The sequence below is a fragment of the Apus apus genome, chromosome 8 (assembly GCF_020740795.1).
Source record: "Apus apus isolate bApuApu2 chromosome 8, bApuApu2.pri.cur, whole genome shotgun sequence".
Classification (NCBI taxonomy): Eukaryota; Metazoa; Chordata; class Aves; order Apodiformes; family Apodidae; genus Apus; species Apus apus.
This window is the reverse complement of record NC_067289.1, coordinates 16,229,289-16,252,271: the sequence shown is the minus strand read 5'-3', so window position 1 is coordinate 16,252,271 and position 22,983 is coordinate 16,229,289. Positions and strand designations below refer to the sequence as shown.

The 22,983-nt window shown below is 64.8% G+C and overlaps 1 protein-coding gene across 9 annotated transcripts; it reads right to left on the bottom strand.

Moving 5' to 3' along the window:
• Window positions 1-159: 159 nt before the first annotated feature.
• TNK2 (tyrosine kinase non receptor 2) lies at window positions 160-21,578 on the bottom strand. Of its 9 annotated transcripts, XM_051626777.1 has the most exons (18): window positions 20,979-21,578; window positions 18,424-18,568; window positions 17,740-17,987; window positions 11,403-11,580; window positions 11,187-11,257; window positions 9,809-10,021; window positions 9,573-9,725; window positions 9,098-9,375; window positions 8,896-9,022; window positions 8,642-8,788; window positions 8,151-8,245; window positions 5,068-5,262; window positions 3,586-3,677; window positions 3,017-3,061; window positions 1,342-2,657; window positions 775-870; window positions 559-686; window positions 350-448 (listed from the first exon to the last, which is right to left on the bottom strand). In XM_051626777.1, the coding sequence occupies exons 3-18, from the start codon at window positions 17,923-17,925 to the stop codon at window positions 442-444; spliced, it is 3,327 nt and encodes a 1,108-aa protein (XP_051482737.1). In that variant the 5' UTR covers window positions 17,926-17,987; window positions 18,424-18,568; window positions 20,979-21,578; the 3' UTR covers window positions 350-441. The 9 variants fall into 9 exon arrangements, with proteins under 9 accessions (XP_051482735.1, XP_051482737.1, XP_051482739.1 ...); XM_051626779.1 differs by lacking the exon at window positions 17,740-17,987; XM_051626774.1 differs by lacking the exons at window positions 18,424-18,568; window positions 20,979-21,578 and adding an exon at window positions 15,215-15,506 and having other exon boundaries at window positions 17,740-17,870.
• Window positions 21,579-22,983: the final 1,405 nt, after the last annotated feature.

Genomic DNA, 22,983 nt, shown 5'->3' with positions numbered 1-22,983 from the left:
TGCATTCCCTCCCAGGCACCATCCCTGTTGCAGGTCCCACAGGTCACATTCCCAGCCACCTGCAGGGAGGAACCAGCACCCGTGGAGACATGGCCTGTCCCTGTGTGTTGGCAGGGATGAACCTGGCAGACGGCCACAGGCACCCTTCTCTCCATAGAATATTTTTATATATATAATATATATATTAAAATTACATTTCTCTTTACAAAAACAATCCAACAAGGGGCCAGGGGACAGAGCCCATCGCCAAAGGCAGGGTGCAACCACCCTGGCAAGTCTGGGGTGCTGGGCAAGGTCCCTTTCAGGGTGTTCCTGTCCCATACATGGGGGCTCAGTCCAGAGTCCAGCAGCAGGTTGTGTGGGCGGGGATAGACATCAGGGAGGTGGCCCCGCAACCAGATGCCTGCTCCAAATCCAGCCCAGCTTGCCCCATCCCTGTTGTCACCGCCTGCAAGGAGAGAAAAGGACACAGGCTCAGGAGGGGTGATGGTGACAGCCAGCCAAGAGCAAAATGACATGGAGACCTCCCCCCATCCCCAAATACATCTGTGCCCCTACTTCTGGCGGGTAGTGCTGTAGGGATCGAGGAGGTGGGAGCTGGCCTGGGCTAGATTCCAGTCGAACATCTCCAGCACCCGGTGGCACTCAACACGGGACTTCAGCCCCAAGCAGAAGAGCTGCTCCACCTGCAAGAGGACAGGGCACGGCAAGGGTGTGACAGGGGTGCCACCACCCTTGTGGGAGCCAGGACAGGGGAATGGGGATATGTGGTACCTTCAGGTACTGGATAGCCCGTTGGATACTCCAGCCATGGTTCTGCAGGGCTGCCTGGCACTCCTCAGTGGTCACACCATGCACTGTGTCCTGCACCTGGTGGGAGCTTGTGGTCAGCACCTGCCACCACCCCAGGGCAGTAAGAAGCCCATGGGTGGAGCAGGGGGGCACCAGGGCTGCCCTGCACCCTGGCTCTGTTTCCAGGAACACTATCAGCCCAGAGCTGGGACCATCTGCATTCCTGGGATCTTCAGCCTCTTCTGGGCAGACTCTGAACACCACAGATCCAGCCCAGAGATCCCAAGGAGACTGCAGTGACAGGCTCCCTTCTCCCCTGCTCCCTGGGGCCATGAATAGGGCTAATTTGAGTTAAACAGGCCAGCAGTCCCCATTCTGGAGTTGCATGTGACACTGATGTCCCACAGCACACCTAGGGAACATTGTAGCCAAACCCCCTCAGGATTGAACTTGGGGAAACTGAGGCACAGGGTGGGGATGGCTCTTGCCCAAGTAAGCCCGTGGCCACTGTGACCCCTCTTGCCTGAGGGCACCAGGGATGCCACTTACCAGCCGGATCTTGTCGGCAAGGCGGCAGCCATCCGGCCCATCATAGACAATCTTCTGGAGACTGCATGAGGCTTTCACCAAGCACTTGGGCCCAGGGTTGCTGTTGTTGGAGGAGAAGTTGGCCTTGCAGTCTGGTGGTAGCTGCTGCACCATAGGACGGACAGTGGCTGTGGTGACCAGGCGGGATGCTGGTACCTCCTCAGGACTTTTGGCCTCCTTGAAAAACTTCTCATACTTGTCCAGGTAGGCAGGTCGCTCAGGCAGCAGGTAGTAGTGAGTGCTGCTGACCTTCTGCCCATCCTTCACAATGGGCAGGATGCAGGGTCCCTTGGAGCAGTCCTTGCCCTGTGCCTGGATGACCTTGGGGGTGGCATACTTGGGGTCGAGGGCAAAGCTCTGTGTGGTAGGCATGGGCTTCCCCGGTGAGGTGGAGAGGCAGGAGCAGAGGGCAGCACGTTGCTGGGGGGAGCCCACCTGCAGGGCCATGGGGCTGGGTGTCCGGGAGGTGGGCTGCGACAGTGGGTCCCGGGGGGGAATCTGGGGTGGCCGGTCTTCCTCACCCCCTGAAGCTGGGGAAAGCTCCCCTGACCAGCGCCCAGGCTCATTGCGGCGAAGGGGCCGGGGCGGAATGGGGACACGGGGCGGGATTTGGGGCTTGTCGTCAGCAGGGGTGGCTGGTCCCATGGGGACATTGAGCCTCTTCATGCACTCCTGCTGCAGCTCCTCAAAGAGCTCGGTGGTCTGCGTCAGGCTGGGCTGCTTGGTCTCCTTTGGGGGCAGGAAGAGATTGTCCTCCAACACCGGTCCCCGCTCACCCTCGTCCACGAAGCCATAGTTGGTCTTGCCCCGCCGGCTTGGGGGGCTGGTGATGGAGCAGACCTCGAAGTCATCCTCATCCTGTGCCACGTCGTCGTAGGCGGGTGGTGGGGGCAAGGGTCGGGAGTCCCAGTCCACCACCGGTGTGGGGTGGAGGGGGCGGGGTAGAGCCCGCGTGGGGCTCTGTGGTGGGGTCTTGTCCAGCAATGAGAAGGCCTCCATGGCCAGCTTGGCCAGCGACGGGGCTGTCAGCTCCCCCACCGGCGATGGGCTACCTTGAGGCACCTCTTCCCCAAAATCAATGAGGGTCACCTCACCTCCAGCTGGTCCCTCGCTTGGTGGCCGGCCGGGTTGCCGCTCACCCACCTTGGTGCCCGGCACACGTGCTGAAGGCTTGACCGGTCGCAGACCCTTCCCTGTACCTGGCTTCTTCAGGCAGAGCTTCTGGAGACCCCTTGGCAGACCCTCCTCCTCCTCACTGACTGGGTCGTAGCAGGGCTCTAGGACGGGACCGAGACAGACAGTAAGGGCCTCAGCACCCATCCCTGGGATTGCAAGAAGGGAACACTTAACCCCCCAAGCTCCCAAACTGCCCCATACCTTCAGTCACCTTTGCTCCCCCCTTGGGCATGGGACTAGGTAGCCATGGACAGGGTAGCCCTGCCCTTTCCCACCCTGCAAGTCCCCCATGCCCCTGCCCCAAGATGGCTACCCTGCTCTGCATCCGTGTCCCCACCACAGATGTCATCACCCACAGGTGCAAGGCAGTACCCGTGAGGGCGAGGAGACAAAAGGAGCTGAGAGAGAAAAGAAGGAGGCAGGAAAGAGGAAGAAGAGCATCCCAAAAGGCCCGACTTACTGGTGAGCAGGACGGTAGGCTGAGGCGGGCGCGGAGGCGGCTGCCCTGCAGGAGAAGAGAGAGCCCAAAAGGGGAGGAGGCACGGGGTGAGCATGCAGAGCAAGAGGCAGCCGGGGTGCTCGTTAGCAGGGCGTGCGCTTCATTGTGTCCTCTGTCACCAGTGGGGTGCAGGGAGGATGCTGGTGGGAAGCTCCCCACAAGGGAAAAGTTCGGGTTTAGGGGGGGCTGTGGCACACACTCAGCATCCGAGCTCCCTCCCAGTGGTGGCTCTGCTGAGATCCCCTGTATCAGGGAGCTGAGCCATGGGAGGCTGAGAAGAACGACCTGGACGAAGGGCAGCAGGGCAGAGTCCAGCCAGGCAGAGCCACTGGCCACCCACGCTGCTAGTAGAGGCACGTGGCCAGGTGACAACATGCCCCGTCACCCCAGCTCTCCACCCTAGGCTTGCAAAAAGCAAGTGGCAAAGAGAAACAGAAAGGAGAAGGTCCAGCCCATTACCCTGGCAGCAGGACATGGAGATGGGAGCTTTGTGCAATTGATGGGTAGGGGAAAGGAGAAAAGTTACTCACTTTTAGCCCTGCCTGGAAGCTGGGTGGGTCTGGCAGCACTTGGGTCCACACCTAAAATGTCAGGAGGGTCCATGGGATTTCCCAGGTACAGCCTGTGGGGAGAGAAAAGAGCATCAAGGGGTCAGCGGGGGCCACAGGGGACACCTCAGCCCCACACCATGTTCCTCAGGTCTCCCCCCAGCCCCAGCAAGTACCATCCCCACAGACATTGTGGCACCCCACCCCAGAGGCTTTCAGCGCTATGGCACCGAGCCTGCTGCTGTCCCGGTGTCACCCACCCCTCTCTGGCTCCACGTACAAGATGTGCTGTACCCAAGGGATTGCAAACAGGGAGCCGTGCCCAGGGTGCGGCACTGGGGACACCCCCAGCACTAGGGTGCCAGAGCGTGATGCTGCGCCCAGGGCATGGCACCCCAGCGGGGCATGGCACCCCGGCGGGGCGCACCGGTGGGGTGCCGAGAGGCCCGGGCGAGCCGTCGCAAGCCGGGCGCGGTAAGGCAGGGAGCCGGCGGGAGCTGGTGCAGCCCAAAAGCCTGGGCGTGTGCTGAGCTCGGTGCGCTCTCGGCAGCCCGGGCAGCACGTACCCATCGCCCGTGCCCACGCAGCGGGGCGCGGGGAGGCCTGCCGGGGCACGAGCCGGGTCCGTGTGCACGGCACCGCAGCTCAACCCTCCGAGGGCCATTGGCACAGCCCCCGGCACCGTGGGGGGGTCCGGCTGGGACCGAGGGCACCGGCAGAGCTGTACCAGGGCTGGGATGCCAAGCAGCAGCGGGATCACGATCCCAGAGGATGTGCTGCACCAAGCCCAGCGCAGAAGCAAGTTCTACCCAGCAGGAGCTTTCCAGGCTTTGTAATCCTACCCTGCGCACCCTCCCAAGCGCTCCCCTCAAAACAGTCCTCCCACGTCCCCCCAGCCCAGCACTGGCAGAGAACCCCAATGCCCGCTGCCCCAAGCCAAGGCCCAGCGCCCCTGGTGCGCCTATCAATCATGCTGCACATGGCCAGTCCCACCTGGCATGGGCAACCAACTCCCCCTGTTAAAACTCATGCTGTTAAAAGTGAGGCCGAGCTGCACCTCCATCACAGCTTCCCTCCACACAGGCGCTGAAAGGCACGGGTTTAGCAGCCCTGGGGCACCCCAACAGCATGGGGGTAATGTGGCCACCTCTAGGGTGGTGCTTACTGATGTTCCTCTGGCCCAGGACAACCACAAGAGGCTGCAGGGCTGGGAGAAGCTGCTCCCCCTGCAATAGCACCCCCACAAGCTCAACAGCCCCCACATCCCTGACCCCGTTAGTGAGAAAAGGCAAGAGAGTTAGTCTGGCTGTGGGGACCCTACCCAGAGCCACCGTCCCCAGCACAGCTGGGGGAAGAGATGCTTCAAGGGGGTTGGACAAGCTGCAGCTCGCTCCTGTGCCCGGCAGGCAGTGGGGAAGGCAAGGAGCAGGCAGGGGATGCAGAGAAGACATAAAAGTTTCTTACTCATCAATTTTATCGGGAAACCCCCAGCAGTACTGCGGGTTGGTGTCTCCATGGCCTGTGTGGATGAAGCTGTTTTTAAGAGGCTGGCTGATGTCGTGGGCTGACAGCCCTGCCACCGAGGTCACCGTGTTTCGGGGGAACTGGCCCACTTTTAGGGTCCGCTTATTCTGACCCCGCCACCAGTAATTCTCGGCCCTAAGGAATAAAAAGGACCTTGTTACTGATGAGGGGATGGGAGAGGGACACACACCTGGTGATGGGGAGGAGGTGAAGCGACTCACCCAAGGTGACACAGGCACGCAGTGGCACAACTGAGAGGGGAACCCAGGCGCCCAGGATCCCAACCCTACACCAGCAGTGTGCTCTGCCTCTCTTCCCACACAGCCCATGCACCAGGAGGTGCTGGGGATGTGGGCAGTGGGGAACAAAGCTCCCTGCTTGTGCCCAAAGAGATGTGCCCCTTCCTCCTCCTCCCAGCTGTCTCAAATTATGGAGGAGCTTTGGGGAGATGTCTGCACCAAACTGCTCACCACTGGTCCCCCTGAGTCCCACACAGCTGGGGACAGCCCAAGAGATGTGGATGGGGTCAGTTGCTGTACCCTCAAATATCCCAGTCCCACAAGAGAAACTGGGGGGAAGCAACATGGGGGACAGGGCACTGCAGGGTTTCCCTTGTTCCCTTCCTACACTATGGGCAAGTCCCAATCAGGCTGGTGTGGGCAGGGGGAGATGGGCAGGCAGGCAGGGAGACTCAAGCTGCAAAAATGCCTGTGGCCATGTGAGTAAGCCATGGTGCCAGTCCCCAGGAACGCTCAGTGTGTCCCAGGAGCCAGCCAGGAGCTACCTGTCTGCCCCAAGATGCAGCCCATCCCTCCAGGGTGGGACAGGGCAGGTGTCCAGCTTGGCTGGCTGGTGTAGGGGAACAGGGACAAGTAGGATGCAGGGAAGGGAACCCTAAAAGGTGTCCCCAGCCAGCCTGTGCCAAATGAAGGTGGGGGAGCCCGACTCTACTCCCTCCCCAGCCCTGCTCCCCCCTATTCCTCCCTGCCAGACAGGGCTCACACAGGGCTGGGGGCAGTGTGTGGTGCCAGCCCGGAGAGCTTGGCACAGGCCCCATGGTTTCCTGGAGTCACCTGTGAGTCACCCCCGGCCACCAGCTCAGCCCTTTTCCTGTTTACCTCCCCTGCTCCAGGCAGCCAGACATCTTACTCAGCGCTGGGACCCCCTGACGAGGCCATGGCAGAGCCCAGCTGGTACCAGGAACCCCCCCCACCCACGCCGTGCCTGGGGGTGACAGTTCCTCTCCTTTAAGGTCCCCTCTGCTCACCCTCCCTGCACCTCAACACTGTTGCATCCCACCGGAGGGATGCTGCTGCCGGGCCGGTCCCAATCTTGTCCCACCGGATCCAGGCTCAGACCTCTGGCACAAATCCGATCCGGCTCTGCCCTGTCTTCCCCCTGAGAGCCCCCTCCCGCTGCCGGCTCCCCGGGGGGCTTTCAGGTAGGTCCCTGCCCACACACACGTACGCACGCCGGGCGCCCGCCGAACGACAGGCAGGGGCTTGAAAAGGGGTGGGGGGTGTTTACGGTGCCCCGGGCGGCCTCAGCGGGGCCGGATGTGGCCCCCGGGAGAAGCCCTCCCGCCGTCAGCCCTCCCCTCCCTGCCCGGGCGCCCCCGCCGGCAGCGCCGTGGGGGGCAACCAAACCGGGGGGAAACTGAGGCACAGGGAGGGGGGTTCCCTCTGGCCCTCTGTGAGAGCCGTCAGCCCCAAGAGCTCCTGCCACCCCCGGGCTGCAGAACCCACCTCGTATGCCCAGATCCAGCACCCCCAAAATGTGCTCACCGAGGGGCCACAGAGGACTGGCGTTCCCCGGGGAAACTGGGGAGACTGCACCTCCCAGCCCTCCCCGGCCCATCGGCACCCCCCAGAGTGGCTACGACCCCGCCCCCGCATCCCGCTCCCGCCAGCCTCCCACTCTGTTGCCCCCCGCCACGGCTCACCTGGGGCCGACGGCGGGGCGGGGGTCGGCGGGAGCGGCACCCCCGGCCCAGCCGAGATGCGGCAGCGGGCACGATGTAGGGCGCACTGGCGCGGCCGCACCGCCCTCCTCCGCTCCTTTCCTCCCTCCCTCCTTCCCTCCCCTCCGCCGACGCCGCTTCCCTTCCCTTCTCCTCCCCTCCCCTCCCTGCAATTAAACCGCCAGACCCTGGGCAAGAGTCATCCCGGGAGAAAGCCGGTCCCTGCAGACACACAAATCCGGCCTGATTCACCTCCGGGCCGTGACTAACCGCGGGGAGCCGGTCCCGGGGGTGGAGAGGGAAGGGGGGAAGGACAGAGCCTTCCTTTGCATCCCGCTGGGGCGGGGGGGGGGCGGGGGGGCGGCCTTCCCTGTGCCAGTGGGCGAAAGGACACCGAGCTTCTCTGGGGGGTCCCCACTGCCCCCGAGCTGGAGGGGGATAGATGTGTCCTGGGATGGGGATGCAGGGACCAAAGGTTGCCCCCAGCCTGCAGGTCCCCGGGGCGGGGGGAGTGGTCGTGCCTGGGGTGTCCAGCAGCGACAGAGGAGCAAAGCCCATGGCACAGGGGGTGACAGGTCACAGCACTGCAGTAACCTAGTTCCCCGGTGCCTCTCCCGGCTGGGTGACAGCGGCCCGGTGGCACGTCCCTGTCGCTATCAGCAGGGAGCGGCCCTGGGGCGCACGGTTTCCCGGGGCAAACCCACGGGCGCAGTGGGGTGAGTCAGCGGGGATGGTGGCGCGGGCAGGGCCACGCCACCCGCAGGCACGGCCACGTCCCTGCATCGGGGTGGCCCCGTGGTGGCACTGCTCATCTCCCAGGGGAGCAGGGGTGGCAGCTCTGCCCTCCTGCAGGGTATGTGGCCAGGTGAGCCAGAAGGTCAGATCCCCCATCCCTGCTCCACACAGCTCTGCCAGTGCTCATGCCCCCGCCACCAATTCTTGGGGTCCCCTGTCCCCATGCAAGCTGGCAGTCCTGAAGCTGGCAACTAGCCTGTGCTCCCCCCCCGCAATACATGGTCGTCATCCCCCCCCGCAATACATGGTCCCCCTCCCTGTGCAATACCTGCCCTCGATGACTGTGATGATGTCGTTCATCTGGATGTGCAGCTTGTCGGGCTCCTCAAAGTCCTGCAGTGCCCTCATGTCAGTGGGCTGGGCCTGGGGGGAGAGCAGAGGTGAAGACACATGATACAGCACACCACCACATTCACCCTCACAAGCTTCAGGGCCAGGGTCAGCCCCTCACTGAGCAGTGGAGCCCCAAAAATGGGCAGGGGACAGCACTACTGCTCCCAGCCCCCTCCCAGCCAAAACATCACTGGGGTGGGCAAGGGTACCAGGAGCACCTGCATGCTCCATGAGGGCAAGGTGGAACCCAGGGGTCCTCCTGCTGTGACCGTGTCACCACCCACACCCTCCCAGCAACAGGGAGGCCTGGCCCAAGCCCCTCAACATCACCTCCCACCTTAGCAATACCCTTAACTCTGCTTGGACAAAGCCTGCAAGAGGGGGACACTGGGAACCCCTGCCCACTTCCCCATTCGTTCAACCTACCTCCACCAAGAAGTCCCTCAGGGCCACAAAGGTGGGTCGGTCCTCAGGCTTGTGTGCCCAGCACTGCAGCATGACATTGTAGACATCCTGGGGACAGTCCTCGGGCCGTGGCAGCCGCTCACCCTCCTTGTCTATCTTGTGAAGGATCTGTGGGGAAGCAGCTGCTGTCAGGGCCTCCCAGGTCCCCCCCCACAACACTGCTGGGGTGAGGTGGTGGTGGGGGAACAACACACAAGTCTCTGCTGTGTACCCACCTGGCTGCCGTTGAGGCCGATCCAGGGCTCCTGCCCATAGGTGAACATCTCCCAGAGGGTCACTCCAAACATCCAAGTGTCACTGGCATGGGAGAAGGTGCGCGTCTTCAGGCTTTCAGGAGCACACCTGCATGGGGAAGGATGTGAGGATCAGGAGGTTGTGGGTTCTGCAACCCTAAGTCCTCCCCTCCTTGGGGCTCACCAGGCAAAGGGGACTTTGCGATGCTCCTGCATCACATAGTGGTCATCGTTCTTGGGCAGGGCCCGCATCAGCCCAAAGTCCCCAATCTTGACCAGCTCATTGGAGGCCAGCAGGATGTTGCGGGCAGCCAGGTCGCGGTGGATGAAGCGCTTGGACTCCAGGTAGGCCATGCCCTTGGCCACCTGGATGGCATACTGGCAGAGGGTGGAGATGAGGAAATGGCCCTGATTCTTCCGCAGGCGGTCCAGGAGGGAGCCCAGAGGAGCCAGCTCTGTCACCTGTGCCATGAGGATGGGACACCAGGTTGGTCAATCAAGGAGCATCTTGGTTGGGCTTGTTTCCAGCCTTCTTGTGCCCCCTTGGAGATGCCAGAGAAGGACCCGAGACACGGACCCAGCCTGGATTTGCTCATCCCTCATCATAGAGGACCCCCATGGGGCAGCACCAGGGTCAGCCTCATCCCCCCAACACTCACCATCTTCATGGGGTGAGAGAGCACCACACCGTAGAGGCGGATGAGGTTCCTGTGGTCCAGGGAGTGCATGGCGTTCACCTCCCGGATGAAGTCATCCAGTGCCTCTGGCTGGCTCAGCACGTCCGTCTTGAGGCACTTCACTGCCACGTTTAGCTATGGCCAAAGCAGGAATGAGGCCCGAAGCATCTTTCCCCTTGGGTGGTCCCGCCACCCATTCCCCCCCACAGCCCCCTCACCGTCTTGCCAGCAGGTGTGCACCACTCGCCGCGACGCACGACACCGAAGGAGCCATCACCCAGCTTCTCAAAGAGTGAGAGGTCCCGTTCCCGCACGAGGCAGGTGAGGGAGTGTTGTCCCCCTGCTTCAGGGGGTGGTGGCGTGGGGGGCTTGCGGAAGGTGCTCTGGGGCTGGGGTGGCAGCTCCGACTCAGGACGCTTCCCGCTGAACACCTGCAGGACACAGAGGCAAGTGAGACATTGGCACAGAGATACCCTGGGTGCTTGGGTCTGCGAGTGAGCAGTGCCAGGAAGCTGTACACTCTGGAACCTACTGATGACCCCTAAGTGGTGATTACCCAGAGCAGGCTGGCTGCGGGAGCAGTTTCTGCTCCTCCAGCTCTCTGCACACTAAGCAGACTGTGAGTAGAGGGAGAGAGCCATGCCTCTCAGCACAGCCCCATGGTGCATCCCCAGCAGGCCTGGCAAACCAGGCAGGTAGCTGGAGGGCCTTGGCCATTCTTGGCCATGCTGTGGCCACATAATGTGCCTGGGCACGAAGCCAAGAGAAACCTCCAGCTTGGGCTGAGCATGGTGACACATCCCCACAGCGACGTGGGCCTTACAATACGTGCTGCCCTGAAGGGACAGGGATGGGCTCTCCTGGCCTCTCCCCCAGCTGGGACCCATGCGAGGTGTGCAGGGGCTGGGCCCAGCATGTGGCCAGGGTGGGAGTTGGCATTTCTGTGCCCGGTGGGAGGCTGAGTCGCCTTCTATTAAAAGCCCATCCCAGCCCAGATGAGTCATGCTGGGGAGGGGCCACGACCCAGCACCCAGCTGCAAATGCCCCGCTGTTTTGGGGGTGCAAGGTGCCAGCAGCATTGGCTTTGGAAGGGATGGCATGGGGGGGTACGTGCATGCATTTCAAGGTCCCCTGCCTTGCTGCACCCCTACCCCCTGTGGACACAGGGCTGTGTCCCCTTGCCTCAAAGCAGGCAGGGGTCTGGGCAGGGCTGCTGCCCATGGAGCCGTCTAGGGTGAGATGCGTGGGCTGTGTAGCTCATTAGCTGCAAATGAGTTTCCTGGAAAAGAGGCAAATAAGGCAAAGGGAATGAATTTCCTGCGTGCTGGGGTGGCAGGGACATCCTTCACCGGGAAGTGACCCAGAAGCCTGCACAGAACCAGGGCACATGCTGGCAGGGTCACACCACAGGCAGGACATGTGGCAAGGCTTCTGTTCATCTCCCTCACAACCCCCAGGAACCAGCAGCATGGAGAGAGACCAGCAACACGGAAAAGCATGGAGAGAGACCGGCAACAAGGAAAAGCATGCAGAGAGGTCCAGCTCCTCCTGCCTGCCTCAGTTTCCCTGCCACACCTGTCCTTCTCCCACTCCTACCTTGCTCATCCAGGATTTCCGCTTGCACATGGCTTTCCTCCGCTTCACCGCCTCCCACAGCCGCCGCTGGCCTGCAGGACACAGGGACCATCACCAACACAGCACTGGGTGGGAGCCTCCTCCAGCCCCATGGACTGCACGCTCCTCTGAGTTCCCCAAAACATGCTGTGCAGCCAGCGGGAGGTGCAGGGGGAGGTTTGAGGGGGATGTACACACCAGGGCGTCCCATGCCGATCTTCTCCAGGTCCTCATTTTTGACGTACTCGAAGTGGGAGAGGCGGGTAACGTTGAGCTCGTCCCGGATGCGCAAGAAGTACTGCTGCAGCTGCAGCTCGGTGAGCAGCTCCAGCAGCCAGTCCGTGCCCTCCTCCGCCTGCATGCTACAGCTCAGCCTCTGCTGGGACACCATGCCAGGTTAGGGGGGACCCTGCCCTGCTTCCCTCTGCCCTGGTACCCCTGGAGAAGTAATCTGGAGCCGAGGCTGGGATAAGAGTGCCTGGATAAGAGTGTGAGGGATGATAGCAAGACTCGCCTCCTGAGCTCGTCCCCAGCTCCCGGGTGGACAGGAGAGGCACTCCATCAGCAGGACCCCCCGGGACAGGCAGGGACCCCCATCGTGCCCACAGAAACACCAGCCCAACCCTCTGCTCCAGCATAGGCTGCCCCCAGGCAGCGGTGCCAGGGACAAAGGATGGAGCAGAGCCCCAGGGCATGGGATGGATACGCCTAGAGCAGCCCCCTCCCAAGGGGCATCGCACACCTGGCACCATGCCTGCAGCAGGGGCACCCCACAGCCTGGCACCGTGCCTGCTAGGCTCTCTTTGCCCAGCTGGAGAGGCCATCCGGGGAGGTGGCAGCTGTCCCCAGCAAGGACAGCCACCTCAGCACTGCCTCTTGACCCGCCAGCAGCCCACACAGCCACCTCACAGTGCAGCCACGGGGAGGGGGCAGACAGGGACATCAGGGGATCCTGGGGAGTCCTGGTGCCCTAGGGCTGTGGCACAGGGCACCTCAGCACCACTGATGTCACCCCATCAGCCATGCCACAGCACAAGGAGGGGACAGGACCTGCCTACAGTCACAGCTACATCCACTCCCCTCCTTTTCATCGCCAGGATTCTAAGGGACATGGCTCTCCCTCCTGCTGCTGAGAGCCAGAGGGGAGCTGGCAACTCCCATTCCAGCCCCACACTGGGGCAGCCCCCTCCATCCTCTCCCCCAGGAGACAACGTGGCCGGCCCCCAGCACCCTCGCCCCCAGTGCTCGGGTCCTCCGGCCATCTCACCGCAATTACAGCCCTCGGCACTAGGCTAAAAATACGGCGGGTGCGGCAAGCAGCTGGGCACGGGGGCGCGCGGGGGCACACGGGGGCACGCGGGGCGAAAGCAGGCGCCAGCCTTCGGCGTGTGCCCCCTGGGGATGGCCGGTCCCCTGCCCGCAGGCACTGGGGCCGGGTGACAGCCATCGCGTGGAGCCTGCCCGGAGCGGGGGTCGGCACTTACTCGGTAAAGGCGGAAGCGGGTGAGGAAGGGGAAGGATCGGCGCAAAGCTTGGAAGCGTCGCATCCTGCCTGGCTGCCCGCCGCCGGTCCCTGGCACCGCTGATGTCCCTTCCCCGGCGCTGGCGTCCCACGGCAGAGGCAGCTCAGCGCAGCCGGGGCACCCGCTGCCGCCTCCGCTTGGCTACGGAGCTGCCCCCCGGGTTTGGCCGCCCCATATATCCCCTTGGAGCTGGCGGGGGGACTCGGGGTGTCCGTCGGCCGGAGGCAGGCTGTGACTCTCCACCTCCTTCCGTCCAGCTCTCGATCCTCCCGGCCGGCCCTCCCCTTCCCCAACGCAACGGGGCCGAAGTGAGGGGGACGGCGGCAGGCAGGACAGGGGGTCACCCCCCTGGCTGGAGACACTTCCTGGGGACCCCCAGCCAGCAGCAGGGCTCTGTCCCAGCCTGCTGCCTGCGCTGCGCTCCCCAGGAGGGGTTATTTTCGGCCGGGGCTGGGACGCGCGCCCAGGGGGCCGGGCTCCCATCAATGTGCCGCTTTCTCCCTTGTTTGGCGGGCGCCGGCAGCTGGGAGCCCGGACCCCCTGTCCCATTTCCATGGAAACTCGCCCTGGCCTTGGGAAATGCTCCCAGGCCTCAGTTTCCCCCCCAGGAAGCAGGGAGGGAGGGAGGGAGAGGAGACATCCGGCCCTTTGCTCCCCAACCGAGGCCACAGGCACGACGCCAGGGCGATGGGCACCGCGGGGGGAGCTTCTGGCTCGGCAAGCATACCCGCTGCCCAGCTGCCAGGCCCTCTGGGGTCTGCTGTGGGGTGCCACCAGCACCCGGGGCTTGCTCCGCTTCTCCAGCAGGGCTTCCCGCCCTCCCCCCAGAGCTGTTGTCCACCCGTGGGCTCCCTGGGGAGAACAGCTGGCCATGGCGTGAGAGAGGAAAGACCTGTGGCAACCTCTTGCTGTGGTTCCCGCCTGCTCAGACCCCCAAACCACGGCCGTTGCTTTGCTGGGGAGCAGTGGGGAAGGGGTTATGCACATCCCCAGGCATGGGGGAGCCTCTGCTGCAGCTTCCACCACCGAGATCCCGGCTGGCACTGATGCCCGGCACAACAAGCCCATTGACCAGGCAGACCCGGGCACTGTGCCCTCGGCACCAATCGCTGCCACGCGCCAGCTCCCCCTTCCTCGGCCCAGGGGACACCAGGAACGTGAGGGGGGGGTTCCCATCCCTGCAATGGCGCATCACCGCCATCAGCTGGGGATGATACCCACCAGTACTGGCACCCACTGGGGCCAACATGCTGCCCAGTTCTGCATGCACACTGGGAGTACTGGTCTCCAGAAAAGAGTAGGGGGGGTCCAGCCTTGCCCACTGTGCTGGGGAGACTCCATGCCTCAGTTTCCCTCACTGCAATAGACCCACGGGCACAGAGGGCAATGTTGCAATCTTGGCTCCAAGGTGGGTGAGCTGAGGCCTGTCAGCAAACCCCCATCCTGGGGTGGGGTGTGTGCGAGTCATAGACGCCCATCCATCCCCCACAACTCAGCAAGGACAGGTGCCACTCACCCCCCTTCCCATGCCCCCCACACAGGCCGTGCCGTGCACACCCACCCCGGGGGATGCACCCTACGTGCACCCGGGCTCATGCATGGGGCAGTAATGACTCTCACGTGCAGCCTGGGACCACACAGGTGCAACCCCCGGCACCCGCGCACCTCCCGCCACCTGCACAACCGCAGCTGCCCCCCCCCCCCGACGCACACGTCCCCTCCGTGCACCCGCCCCCCGCAGCTACCGCCCTGCACGTGCGCAAACACCCCCGGCGCCACACAGCCGGCGGCACCGCAGCCCCCCCGCACCCCCGCCCCCGCCTGACGCACACCTGGAGCTGCCCGCACCCCCGCGCGCCCAGGGGTGCTCACTCCCGGCACGGCACGCTCCTCGCTGGCATGGCACAGGTGACATCCATGCTCACTCAGTGTCACCTGAGCTGCCACACGGGTGGCCAAACCCCACCCCCCCCTTCCCAAATCACTCCTACCCAGAACACTCCAACATCTGCCCCACACCCCAAGGCAGTTGCATCCTCCACGTAGACCTACATATTCTCTACCCCTGCAGCAACCCCACACACAGCCTGACATTCCCCCCCCACGACACCCCCACATGCAGATGGCAGCCTGCAGGACCACCATCCTGTGCCGGGCACTGTGCAAGCCCCTGAGCAGTGGCAAGCCTGGCCGAGCTGTGCTGCTGCATACCATTTCCCCATGCCTCAGTTTCCCCAGCATAAAGGAATGGGCAGCCCTACGTCCGTGGGTCAGGACAGGAGCACAGCAGGGCGCTATCCCCGCACCACTCCAAATGCCACGGGGTACCTCATGTGCCGGGGAGGGGAGATGCCATGCAGGGTCCCCCTGAGTGCCATGCCAGCTGCAAACCCACATCCCACAGCAGGACCCTGCCCCTCCTGGAGGACATCCAGCCTGGCCGGGTGCCCCCAGCCTCCACCCCCCGCTGGCTGCCCCTGCACTGACCCGCCGGTACGGCATGCCCGGGGTGACATCCTGCCGCGGGGACGGTGTGAGGCGTCTGCTGCCTGGCTGCAGAACCTGCTGCCCGGTGCTGTCCGAGAAGCTGTGGGGCAGGGGGCCCAGCATCTCTTCCTCCTCCTCGGCGCTGCCCAGGCGCTGGTAGTCACATCTCTCGCCCATGGCCGGGGCGGCGGCTGCGGCGCAAAGGAGAGCGGGGGGCTCTGCGGAGACGCCCGTGCCTGCCTGGGGGTGGCGAGGGCTGGAGCTGGGCTCGGGATCACATGGCAGAAAGTTGCTGCAGTTCCGGAAAACAGCGAGAGGGTGAAGGTGACCGCGACAGTGATGGAGGGGAGGGGAGACGGATGGAAGGATGCAGAGGAGAGGGGGAAAGAGAAAGCGGGGGCGGCCCCTCAAGGCATCAATCCTCACCCCCATTCCAGTCTGGCACTGCCGCCTTCCTCCGGGCTGAGCAGCCTAACTGCCCACCTGCTATCCCCCCCTCTGGCACCCGAGCGCAGAGGCTGTGGCATCACTGCCAGCCCCAGTGCCACGCTCGCAGCCCCCGTCTCCCCCCACCCCGGCACAGCGCAGCCCACCAGCAGGGATGCAGTGCAGGCAGCCGGGCAGAGGAGGATGAGGGGGGAGCATCATCCAGCAACCACAGCTCTGTGGTAAGTGGGGTAGATGAGGAGGCACCGTACCCCACTCCCAGGCACCTGTAGAGGGATGGGGGGGGCTCTGGGGCTGTCAGCATCCCCAGCATCCCTCCCGCTTCCCGGCACCAGCAGAGGGGGATGGGATGTGCTGGGAAGATGGCTGCTCCGCAGAGACCCAGCGGCGTTGGCGCAAGCACGGCAAGGCCAGGAGTCCAGCCAGGCCCTGGAGGGCCCTGTCGAGATGGGGGCTGGGGGGGGCACACCAGGATGACTCCTCTTGGGATCAATCCTCTCAACCCTACTCCCCTCGTAGGGAGTTGGGGGTCTCCTAAATATCTGTCAGGCACCACAGGGGCAGGGGGCACTTGGAAGCCACCCCCCACAAGGAGGGGAACCCCCTGCCTGCACATCAGGACTGGCCTGTACCCCAACATTACCTGGCCGCAGTCCCTCTCTGAGCCCCCCGGGCCAGAGCTGGAAGTCTGAAGGAGGCTGAAACCAGGGGGCCCCTGCAGCCCCCTGGGACCTTCCTGTCCTTTGGGGCACTGCACAGCCCCAGAGACCAATTAGGTCCTTATGCCAATGCCATGGGGCACAATGCCCCATCCTGATCCCCACAACCCCCTGGCTGCTCACGCCACACCTGGCTCCCCCTACCCCCATCCCGAGATCCTGGTACAGCTGGAGCAGTGACACCAGGGTGTCATTGCACCAGGATAGGGGGAATGAGCCCATCTTTATTTTCCCCCAGAGAAATACTCCCAATCCCAGGGAGCACCCACCTTGGCTGGGGGGGCTCAGGGGGGGCGGGCAGGGCAGCCCCCCGGTGGCTCCTCCTGCCATACCACGGAGGTGAGCTCAGCTGCAGAGCTGAGGCGGGCCGAGCCCGCGGCGTGGGAGCAGCAGCCGCCCCCGCGCACAGCCCGCCGGCGTCACTGCGCTGGCACGCCACGGCAGTGACTGATGCACGTGCTATGCCACCTTTCCTCCGGCCCCAGCCACCCCACACTGCCCCGAAACTCTCAGCAGCCTGCCCAGCAAAAGCAACGCTGCCAAGTCCTGAAGCCGAGAGGGGACAGGCTCTGTTCCCTCAGTCCCAGGCACAAACTCTGTTCACCCCTCCACCATCTATTGGGTGCTCACGGCCTGTCCAGGCCCTCAAACCACAAGGTTCCCTACAAGCGGACCAATGACATTGCGCCGTGCCAACCCTGACCTCCCTGCCTGCAATTCCCACCCCAGGGAGGCCTTCCACCATAACAACAGCCCCCAGATGGGGCACGCTGTCCCCTGCCCCTCAGGCAGTGACAGTCACGGTGACCACAGGGTGTTCCTCCCCTCTGTGGGGACACCAGACCTCCCCAACCCTCTGGGACACCATGCTCAGCCCCGCATCCCTTCCAGCATCCCCCGTGCCCTTCACCCACACAGAGGACGCCAGGAAGCAGCAGGTCCCCAAAACAAGCTCCCAGAAGGGGATGTGGTCCCCCACTCACCTCCGGCACATCACCCCGCTCGCTGTCACGGCCTGTCTGCCACCTTCCTGGCAGCTGTGTCACCTGGAAGTGATCTCACTGGCTGCAGAGGAAGGGCTGGCCGAGGCAGTGCCCCGGGCTGGCGCGCTTAGCCCTGGCGGGGCCCCGGGGGTGGCCCCAAATTGTGGTGACACAATCCAATCCCTGGCCCGACAACCACAGCACAAGCATGCAGGCAGGCACATACCCGTACGTACAAATCCACCCAGCTCCCACCAGAGATGGGGCTGCCAGCCGCATCCTGCCCGGTCCCAGGATGTTGCTGCCACGCAGGTCCCCGGGGAGCAGCCCCTCGCTGGACCGTGCCACCCCACATTCCCCCTGTAGGACCACATACCGGTGGGCGTTTTGCCTCCTTCGCTGCTGGTACCTCATGGTGCTTGCTCAGCTGGCTTGGGCAAGCAGGAGGTGTTGGTGGGCCGGCACGGAGGGCTGGTGACCCCTGCGGTGGAGGTGGCCGGGGAGGCCGGGGTGCCCGGTTTCCCCCTGCTGCTGTTTCTGGGTTCCCAGATGCTGGCCCCATGGCCTGATCCTGCCCACTGGCACAGAGTATCCCCCACTCTGACCCCCTGCCTGCAGCAGCGACTGCCCAGGAAGGAGAGATGCAGCTAGGGAAGGGGGGGGACACCCAACAGAGCCCAGTGCAACCCCAATCCCTTCCCTAAGCCTCTTTCCTCCAACAAATCCCCTATGCAAGTCAAGCCAGGGCAGGCTGAGCCTGTCCTGTGCCTCCTGGCTCTCCAGCACGGGCAAGGGATAGGCAGGAATTGCCGACCCTGCAGCTCATCCCCACCTCGGCCCCGAGCTCTCCCACCAGGGCAGGGACAGAGTGGTTGATGTCTGGGGGGACAAGCAGGCAAAGCAACATTCCCCAGCACCCACAGCACCCTGCCCACCCTCGGCTCCATGCCCACGGGCAGTACCAGGGAGAGGGCAGAGGGCTGCCCTGGTGGGGATGCTGCTGCTGCCCCTCCCCGCTGCAAGGCTGGTTTGGGCCCATCAGCCCCCCCACCCATCTCACCTGGGCTGCGGTGGCAGTGCTGCGGGGGTCCCTCAGCTGTGCCAGCACCCGGGTGGCAGCGAGCCAGGCGGTGTGGGAGGGGGCACGGCCTCAGGGCTCAGCCATGGGGCTGGCGGGGCTGCGGTGATGCCGCTGCAGGGTCCCCCTGGGGCAAAGCAGGAGGGAGAGGTCAGGATGGTCCTCCCCAGGCTGACACCCCTTGTCTGACCACCCTGGGCCACCCCCTGCCCAGTCAAGGCAGCTCAAAAGAGCCTTTGTGGAGCTGCCCCCTTCTCACCCAAGGGCATGGGTGGGCTTTGCCCCTGGTCCTGCTAGGGAAGGGAGGGCACTAGCAGAAGCCTCAGATCAAACCAGACACTACTCTGGGGGTGCTGCTGCTAGTTCCCTCATCACCACCCACCTCAAGGTGGGCTGCAGCTGGCATGAATTAAGTTTTCTAGGTCTGAGAACAGATGGGAACAAAGCCATACCCATACTACAGCATTTCCCCTCTGTGCCCGGTGCCAAAAGCAGGTGAGGTGGGACCCTTGGAGCAGGTGGGAGGCTAGACCTCCCCTATTCCCTAGCACTGGAGAAGCAGTACCCTGGCCACAGCATCCAGCATCTGCTGGTCATTAGTGCTAACTGACAGCAGCTTAATTAGCCAGGCTGCAGCATGGGAAGTGTCATGTGTCTGTGCTCATGTCCCTGTCCGCTCACCCTTTCCCTGAGGCTGCTCAGCAAAGGGCTGGAGTACAATTTTCTCCTCAAGGACTTCCTGCCCCAGCAGGGGCTGCACATGCAGCAGAGCCCCCCCTTCTACCTCCCAAAATCCAATGAGTAGGCAACATCCCCTGGGATGCTTTGCCCCAGCTGGCCACCATCCCTGATGGGCATGACTGGAGTCAAAAACCTGGTGCTCCATGAGCAAGATGAGGCCTCAAGCTTCCTCTCAGGGGGCAACTGAGGAACAGAGTGAGGTCTGGTCTGTAGGGTGGCTGGGACAGTGCTTGGCCGCAAGCCTGCAGCAGTGCCCAGTTCCATGCCCGTCCTCTGCCCACAGAAGCCCTCCATGCCCTGGGGGAGGCTGAGTCAGGGTGGGCACAGGAGGCTGGCAGCCACCAGAGGAGGAGGGAGACATCTCTGGTTTCCCCCCAGCCATACCCACAAGAACCTGCGGCAGACCTGGCCCACACCCTGCACAAACAAATACCGGGCTAACGAGGCCTGGGTAGCTCCAGGGGTTGGTAACAGGTTGCACAGCCTGCACGGCCCCGGCCCCCACCCCACACCCCCGGGCCTCGGCGTGGCAGGATGGGGGTGCAGAGGTTGCTCTGGGCCCCACTCCCCACAGGCAGTGGTGGGCCTGGAGCCAGGGCTGCAGACGAGGGTGGGCCAAACAGCAGCCAAGGGCCATGCTGGACCCTCTCCCTAAACAGAGGCCCAGCAATGCAGACCTGCTCAGAGACACCCCTCCAGGCAGGTTCTGTTTTTAGGAGAGTTTTGCAAAGCCCAGCACTGAAAAACTTTGTTCAAGGGCTTTGCCATGAGGCAGCTCATTGAAGGGCTGAGCAGGGGGAGATGCACAACCCCCAGAGCCCACAGCACCTGACAAGGGGGTACCCACTTTGTGGGGTGGCAAGCTGACGCCGGAGATGAGTGGCACCAGGGTAGCCTGGGGAATGCTGCTCCAAGGTGGCCCCAGGGAGGAGAGGCGTGGGGAAGCACCAGCGCCGGGCTCTGCCCCAGCCTGCCCTGCCCAGACAGCCCAGCCCTGGCAGGGCCTCTGGCCCATGACAGCTCCGTGGGCAGAGGACACTGCCCCTGCCCAGGCTCCTCCAGCCACCCACTGACCCCTGCCCAGTTGCTGCTTGCAGAGCAAGCGAGGGGGCCCAGCTGTGCCAAGCAGGGGACTCCCAGCGGGGTAGGATCCTTGCCCAGGCTGTCAGCACAACCTTACCAGGTTTTAAGTTAAAGGTTTTATTAAACAAGACAAAACCAACAAAGACCAAAAGTACCCAAAGGTCCCGAGTGTTCAGAGAAAACCTGCTACAACGTGGCTGGACACAGCTGTGGCGATGCCTGCAGAGCTGGTGGGCAGAGGATCCCCACACCTCACTGCTGCTCCCAGTTTGGGGCAGAGGCACGACACCCCCGAGGCACAGGGCCGGCCCCAGAGGACAAGGATCCTCTGTTCAGTGCCAGAGCTCCCACGAGCTCGGGGAAGAGGAAGAGCAGAGCAAAGCTGCCTTTTCTCCAGGAAAAAACAACCTTCCCCCAGCTTCCGCTGCAGTTTGGGAGGGTTCAAGGGCACCAGGCACCCACTCTGCCCTGGCACACAGGAGCAGAGGGGTCGGGCACGCTGCCGGCTGGTGCTCAGCGGCCCCGCAGCACCTTGGCAGGACGGCAGCCCCAGCAGCCCGCAGTGCTGCGGGGCACGGTGCCAGCAGTGCCCGGCGAGGCGCAGCAGGCACACGCAGACGCTGACCCGGGCAGTGCCGCAGCGCCAAACCCTGAGCCCCCCCCTTGCCCCCCGCCTCACTCCCCCCAGCACGGGGTCACGCCTCGCTCCTTACCTCTGTGCTCACCGCCACTGCCACCGCATCCTGCGCCGGGCCTGGCAGCGTCACCGCAGGGAGAGGACGGGCACGGCGGAGCTCGGGACAGCCGGCATGCCAAGCAGGATGCGCCCGCACGCCGGCCGGGGCGGGGTGGGATCCCCGGCGGGGCGGTGGGCACCGGGTCCCGGATCCTGCCTCACACTCGGGCGGCCCTCCTGCGGCTCTGGCGCTGTGCCGGGGTCCGTGTGCCAGGGGTGCTGCCGCGGTGCTCCTGCTCCCCCGGGTAGAGCTCGCCCTCCTCCTGCACCCCGCCCCGGGCCTCCCCCTCCTCCTGCCGGCCCCGCCGCACCCACCAGCGGGCGCGGGCCGGGGGGCTCACCTCTCGCCGCCCCCCACCCCGCTCCTGCTGCGCCCGCCGGCTCAGGCCCTGCTCCTGCCTGACTTTGGGACCGTGCTCCTGCACCCCCCGCACCGCGCCCCGCGCCCGCCGAGGGGGCTGCGCCCCGGGGCTGCCCCCCGCGGCGGCCCCTTCCTCCGCGCCCCGCGCCCGCCGCCGCGCCCGGGCCGCCCCCCGTTCCCGGGGCCGCCGCGGCTCCACGCCCGGTTTGGGGCTGCCGATGGCGGTGACCGGCCCGGGCCGCTCGCCCCACTCCTGCAGGCCCGTCCGCTCCCCCAGCGGCACCCAGTGCCACCGGCCCGGCCGCCCCCCGCTGCCGCCGTCCCCCGGCTCCCCGCCGGCCACCAGCTCCTGGCTGCGGGGCAGCGCCCCCAGCCCCGCCTCCTGCACCCCCCGGGTGAAGCCCCCCTCTTCCTGCACCCCCGGGACCACCCCGCCACCCTCCGGAACCCCCGGGCTCAGCCCCCCGCCCTCCGGCACCCCTGGGGCTCCGCTCGCCCCCTGCCCCCGGATGGTGCACGCGGTTCCGGCCCCGCACGCTGGGGGAGCCACCCCCCTGCCCCGGGGCCGCCCCCCGAGCCGCGCTGCGGGAGCCCCGGCCGCGCTGCCCCCCCCGGCCGCGCTGCCCCCCCCGCCCCCGCCGCTGCCCCCCCTACCCCGGCGCCTCCTGCCGCCGCTGGCGCGAGCTCCCGGGGCGGCGCGCGCCTGCCTGGCCCCCGGCCCCGCTCTTAAAGGCGCCGCGTTGCCGCTTTACGTAACGGCAGGGGGGTGGGGACGGACCGAGCGAGCCAGCGGGGATGGACGGGCTAGCGGGCTCGGCGAGGAGCGGGGCGCCGGGGTGGGCAGACGGACAGACAGACTCACCGCGAGGGCAGCGCCAGGCTCCCCGAGCGCTCCGCCGCAGGGACCAGGGGGACCCGGGGGGCGGGCCGCCCTGCCGAGGGGCAGCCCAAATCCTGGCTCCCAGGTGCTCGGGGAGGGCCCGCAGCCCCCTCCCTGCACCCCCAGCTCTGCATGGCTGCAGCAAACAGAGCTGCGGGCAGCCCCGGCCCTGCCTCCCGGGGTGCGGGTAGAGCCGCTGCAGGAGGAGCCGCGCCAGCTACGGGCAGGGAGACGCAGGATACAGCGTGTTTCCAGCAAAATAAATCATCCTTCTTGGAAGAAGAGTGGACCAGAGCTATGCTGGGACAGCCCACAAAGCGCTCCTGGAGAAGCTGCCTCTCACCCCAAACGGTGCATCTTCACGGGATGCAATTTGCAAAGCAAGAGGTGAAACTGACACCGGGGACGGGAAGGCAGCAGAGAAAAGCTGAGCATGTTTAAAATGCGAAGCCCCAAACCAGGGCAGTCTCACCCCAGCTGGCCTCTGGGGCTGGACATGCAGGTCCACTTCTGCCAGAGCTCTTGGCAGCAACCAAAATGTCCATCTGCACCTTGAGGCTGGGGAGCTCCAGGGTAGTGATGAGGGGCAGGGACAAATAGGGGACATCTCTGGCTTCCTGGAGCACAAATGTTCACCCACAGGCCCGCCCAGCCACTTTCTCACCAGCAGTGTAGGAAGTCAGGCATTCATCCACTTCTGGACATCCACCCCAACACTACAGGCTCTCTTTAAGGTCAACG

What these genes read in the sequence shown, in the direction of transcription:
- TNK2 (XM_051626772.1), bottom strand. Translation starts at nt 15,646, where the DNA reads ATGGGGGTGAGGATTGATGCCTTGAGGGGCCGCCCCCGCTTTCTCTTT. An exon ending in GGAAATCCTGGATGAGCAAG is followed by an intron (nt 10,022 to 11,186) that starts GTAGGAGTGGGA and finishes TGTGTCCTGCAG; the next exon opens with GTGTTCAGCGGGAAGCGTCC. An exon ending in GCACACCTGCTGGCAAGACG is followed by an intron (nt 9,726 to 9,808) that starts GTGAGGGGGCTG and finishes CTTTGGCCATAG; the next exon opens with CTAAACGTGGCAGTGAAGTG.